Raw genomic sequence first — 6,000 nt, forward strand, 5'->3', positions numbered from 1 at the left:
TTTTTTCTGTGTCTCTCACTAAATTAATGCTGTACTGCTTCACAAAGGGTCTACACGGGCCTGGAAATGAACACCAGGATGAATATAGCCAATCCTAACAGATATTATTTATTATATATGCACTACCTTTCAGACGTTTGAGGTGTGTAAGATTTTTTTTTTGTTTTTGAAAGAAGTCTCTTATGCTCACCAAGGCTGCATTTATTTGATCAAAAATACAGTAAAACGATAAATCAAAATAACTGTTTTATTTCAATGAATTAATTATTTAATTAAAAATGTAATTTATTCCTGTGATGTCAAAGCTGAATTTTCAGCATCATTACTCCAGTCTTCAGTGTCACATGATCCTTTAGAAATCATTCTTACGGTGGCCCAGTAGTGCACAACACAACGAAATTAAAAAAGCAAACAAGTTCACAATACAACGAAATCGAGCCACAACCCAACGGAATAAAGCCACAACACAACAGAATCGAGCCACAACACAACGAAATCAAGCCACAACACAACGGAAATGCTCCCGAGTCCCGATCACTAGGGGGCTCTCAGAGCTCGGTAAAGTTAATTTTCCTTGCCGGTAATATCAATACCATGATTAGTTTAAACAGCATGTAACCACCGTATATCGACATGAAATATTAATTCAATATCACCTACGTGCAAAATAGCTTCATATTTATACTTGTGAATGATTTGACGCGCTACCACGGCGCACGATGAAGGGAACGTCTGCCAATCCCACCAAGTGGTTAAAACGTATAATTTGTATTCATTAAAATTACTTTTAACATTTAAAAACAGACATATTCAAATTCCAAAGCTTGTCAGTCTTACCAACAGGAACTAACAACCTTTGGAATTTGAACATGTCTGTTTTTAAATGTTAAAAGGTAATTTTAATGAATACAAATTATACGTTTTAACCACTTGGTGGAATTGGTGGATGTTCCCTTCATCATGCGCCGTGGTAGCGCGTCAAATCCTATGGTCAAATCATTCACAAGTATAAATATGAAGCTATTTTGTGCACGTAATGGATTTTTAATTAATATTTCATGTCGATATACAATGTTTACATAAAACTAATCATGGTATTGATATCTTTGTAAGACTGTCGACTTTATAGAACAGTGGCAAGGAATAGTAATATTACCGAGCTCTGAGAGCCCACAAGTGGTCGGGAGCATTTCCGTTGTGTTATGGCTTTATTTCGTTGTGTTGTGAACTTACGTTTGCTTTTTTAATTTCGTTGTGTTGTGCACTACTGGGCCACCGTACCTTGCTGAATAGAAGTATTAATTTCTTTTAAAATATCTTACAGACCCCAACTGTGTAATACATATACATATTTTTATATAAAAAATCTTAAAGATCTTAAACTATATTACAGCTGTTTCTTGGTCAAAGAAATCTTAATATTAACCTTTAACATAAATTGACTTAAAATGCTTGGTTGGTGTACATTTCATTTCATTCTTCTAATTCAGAAACTTAAAATATGGAACAGAAATACACAGATGTCAGCAGGTTAAATGCGCTCATACGCTTAATGTCACTGTATACAGTATTCATCATAAATGGCCTTCTGTTGACAGGTGCTGACTGAAGAGGGTTTCGGAGCCATCACCACAGAAATAACAATGACCAAGGAGTTCTACTATGCAGAAGACTATCACCAGCAGTACCTCAGCAAGAACCCCAACGGCTACTGCGGGCTGGGCGGCACCGGGGTGTCCTGTCCAATAGGGCTGAAGAGTAAAAATTAACACCCTTCTCCTGTCCTGTGATTGGACAAATTTATATGAAGATGCCTTGACTGAAACAATCACCACTGCAATACCCAATGCCATTGATGGATATAAATAAAAAATAATGCTTTGTATCTGTGTGTTTGTGATCATTGCATTTGACAGCAAAACCAAGTGATATTTTCTATCTAAGGCAATTTTAAGTGTCATAATATATAGCCTACTCGAGAATTCAAATCTAAATAATACACATTCTTGTTTATGACAGGCAGGATTGTGTGTTCACGATTGTGTGCTTGTTCTAGATCCATCTGTCTATTCCATTCGCATACATATCTATTCATCCCTCCATCTGTCCGCTACCTATGTGTTTCCTTCTATCCCAGCAGCACCAACAAGCGCTCTCCTCCCTTTCTAAAAGTGTCACCACATATTTCATCTCCTCAATTAAAGACTTGACTGCAATCCCACACAAACAAACACAGCCTCTTGCATTCACACAGCAGAATCTGTGTATGTTTTACAAGGAACGCTGCGAAAAAACGGGGGCCCTTCGTTGATGGCACAAACAATTGTGCATGAAATCCAATGTAGCTGTCCTGATGAGAAAAGAGCTTACTATTGTTAATAAATAAATCACGTATGTTAATATCAAGAAATTATCTGTGTTGTATTTTCCATTGGTGTTAAAATGGAGTGCTCCGAAGATGATGTTTTGAAGGTAAAAAATCGGTCTATGGCGAATACAAACTCAAAATATTTCACATTTTATATTACGGCAATAAATAAATCAGTAAATACCCCCTTATGACTTTTACTAAATGGGACTACAGAAGTTGTCGGGCCATTAAACGTCATTATACCGAACAGGAAAACTCATCTACTCACCAGTCCGACTTTATAGCCTCATTGTGCTTATAATCACACCCTTGAAAACTATCCCTGACAGCAACATAGTGTCAGGCCAGATCCGGCCCACATCTGGTCCGCGTGTAAACCACATGTACCAGACGTGGGCCTAACTATGTTGCTGTCTGGGATTCTAACTCATATTTTAAGGTAAATGTTTTTGAAAAAGCTACTGGAAGCTTAATGGTGGTGACGATGAAGTCATGTGACCGTTGTGTGCCTACGTTTAGCTTTTTACTTCATTCTGGCGATTGTTTTTAGGCTTCAAAACACATAAATGTTAATTGATAATTTTCATTTGAGAACAAAATTTACAAAATGAACATAACATGTAAGAATCATAAACTTGTTCTAGTCACAGAGCTTATTTTCGATAAGCAATAATCTAAAAGAGTCATTCCAAGAAATGGGTACGATTTGAGTTCCTCTGACCTTTTTCAGTGTATTTTATCTATTAGGTCACCAAAATATATTTTTAAAAGCTTTTTGTATTAATTGAAATGTCTCATTTAATAATGTTTAAAAACATGACATACATTCAATGTTTATATTAGAAATTATTTAGTTTTTTTCAGTTGACACCACCTATTTTCTCATGTCCCTCAAGGCCTTCTGAAAGTGTACTTGGGATATGAATAATAAAATGAGAAAAAAGTTCATACATTTTGCCATCCCCATTAATATCCATCTGTGCTTTTTTGCTGGTAATGTTTTCTTTTTTTCTAAGTAAATTCATGATTATTCATTAAAATCACATTATTTAGTTCCGCACCTCAGTAACCCCTCAACCCCGTTACACAAACCATTCTCCCTCTATAAAAATGATGAAGTGATAATTATGTGACATCATTAATAGGAAGTGACATCATAGAAGTCTTCTGAACAACATTGTGTGCAGACACAGGCGAGTTACCACCTTCTTTAATAATTATAACTAAATTATGTTGTGAAATTTTGTTTGTCAAGTTTAACGTCTCAACCCTGTTACATCAATTAAAGATATAAAACCATTACTTGTGAAAATTATCTTTGTTATTTCAACATTATTCATGATTTCTTAATATCATGCATGCCATGTGCTCTCCATTTATTCACTAGATTTAGAGCAGTGGCCAATTTGGGCAAAAAATCACAACCCCGTCACACCTACATTTTTATTATTATTTTTTTGAGTTTATGAAAAAGTAATTTAAAGTTTGTTGAACTCTGTCTGAAATGTTCAGAGCAATCAAGAATACTGATTTTAGTGCCCATTTCAGGCTTTAGTATAGCAAAAGTGAGAGATTTTATGTAACTTTAATATTTGCAATTACTGAATTAGTGTGAGGGACATCTGATTAATAGGAAAATGTTGATTTTATCACAAATACATTTTATAATAATATTCAGAGAGCTCCCATAGTGTCCATAACTTAAAATAATGACCAATAATAATAGGGATTTGATGCCTGAGATGGGAAAATATGTTTTTCTGGAAATATGTCATTAATGTTGTGGGGTGTTCATGAAGTAATACATTTTGGTAAAAAATCTAGAAATGTGTTTCGCGGAATGACTCAAAAGCCAATGGAAAAATCCAGAGTTTTTTGTCGAGGGTGATGCTAACTTCTGGGTTGGCCTACAAAAATATGTCATTATTGCAGCATTCTATTGTGTTTTAGAGTTGAAGGAAATGTCAGTAAAACAAAGGTATTGGTAATTTTCTGGCAGGACATTTTAGACATCTTAGTCTGTTTGTCAAATTGTTCACCCAATGTTTCCAAGTAGGCTAAAACTGCCGTGGGAATAGTTTGATTTACATTTGGAATACAACCAGTAACAGGTTCAATAAAGATAGAAATTCATAATACAGTTTAGATGTAAAAATGAGGAGAAAAAAACAAAACTCGTTGGAAATTGCGTTAATTAAAGCAGAGTGAATGTGATGTTCTTCTAAGTGAGTCAAAGACACAAATCCTTCAGTGTTCACGTCAAAAATATGTGTTTGGGAAAAGCAATTGGTGTTTACGGAGGGTCTCTGGTGTGGTTTTGGCTAATCCTCTGAGCAGGTGGCGACCGCTCCATGCACCTATTCCTGTGCCACACTCGGAGAAGGCCTCTCTGGGCAAGGCTGGCACTGGCGCTCAGGAACCTGGCCTGGCACAGCTTCTAACAGGCTGCTTTCAGCAGTGCTGTGAAACAAGGACACTTGGTGACGCACTCACTTTGGCCTTGGAACCTGGGACGCACACACTCTGTTTACTCGGATTAGCCAAGTTACTGACTGGGGTCACCCTTAAGTTTTTCACTTTAAAAGTTTAAGGCAAGCATAATGCAATACATACAAAGGACATGATATTTAAATGAGATCTCTCTACCCTTTATTACAGCCTAGGTTTATGCAATTATGCAATAATGAATGTGAAATTTTGTAGAAATTTAGATTTAAAATGATCATTTAACAATCTGTTTTCTCTTACCTTTGAGTAGTTAGCAGTAACAGATGGTAAGACTGCCATCTTCTGGTGGATAGTGGAATTGCATTTGCGGGCAGCATTAAGAAATTAAATGGGTCAAATGATTGGCCAGGTTTACTTAGCTCTTCTAAAACAATAATTGTCTCACCATTGAAATAATCACCTATGGATACCCTAAAAAAAAAAAAAAAACTGGGACATAAGAACACACTGTGGGTTATGCATTTATCTCTTAAAGCATTATTTGTTGTACTTTGGTAAATCTCAATATCAAGGCACATTTGGTTAGTAGCAATGGACACCTTATTAAAATGCATTATTATGTTATTATTATTGTCATGTTGTCAACTAAAATACCTGCTTATTCTGATCCTCGTGACAGTGTCAGGATATGAGAACTAAAATTAATGTATTAAATTGCTTTGCATGTAGCGTCAATGCCACTCCATTAGAGGGCAGTCTATTAAAATGTATGATTAGTGATGCTATGCTGCTTTCGAGTGCTGCCGGAATTATCATAAATGCGAGTTTCCTAGGTATAAACTGCACATGAACATCCTACCATTTCTAAACATGAATGCAATGATCTCGTAATCACGAGATCAGAAGTGGGAATTATCAGATTTCTGATATAGCACGTAAAGAATCTGAATCTGATTAGACCGTTAGCATCGCGCTTAAAAATGACCAAAGAGTTTTGATATTTTTCCTATTTAAAACTTGACTCTTCTGTAGTTAAATCGTGTACTAAGACCGACAGAAAATGAAAAGTTGCGATTTTCTAGGCTGATATGGCTAGGAACTATACTCTCATTCAGGCGTAATAATCAAGGAACTTTGCTGCCGTTCCATGGCTGCAGCAGTACGATGATATTACGCAGCGC

The 6,000-nt window shown here is 35.9% G+C and overlaps 1 protein-coding gene across 1 annotated transcript in view; it reads left to right on the forward strand.

Annotated features, from left to right (window-relative positions):
- msraa (methionine sulfoxide reductase Aa) overlaps window positions 1–2,316 on the forward strand; it is an 86,229-nt gene extending 83,913 nt beyond the window's left edge. The window contains exon 6 of the mRNA XM_067383166.1: window positions 1,599–2,316. Coding sequence (XP_067239267.1) covers window positions 1,599–1,769 — 171 coding nt within the window. The 3' untranslated portion in view covers window positions 1,770–2,316. The remainder of the gene's footprint in view (window positions 1–1,598) is intronic.
- Window positions 2,317–6,000: the final 3,684 nt, after the last annotated feature.

This window comes from Chanodichthys erythropterus, chromosome 4, assembly GCF_024489055.1.
Source record: "Chanodichthys erythropterus isolate Z2021 chromosome 4, ASM2448905v1, whole genome shotgun sequence".
Taxonomy (NCBI): Eukaryota; Metazoa; Chordata; class Actinopteri; order Cypriniformes; family Xenocyprididae; genus Chanodichthys; species Chanodichthys erythropterus.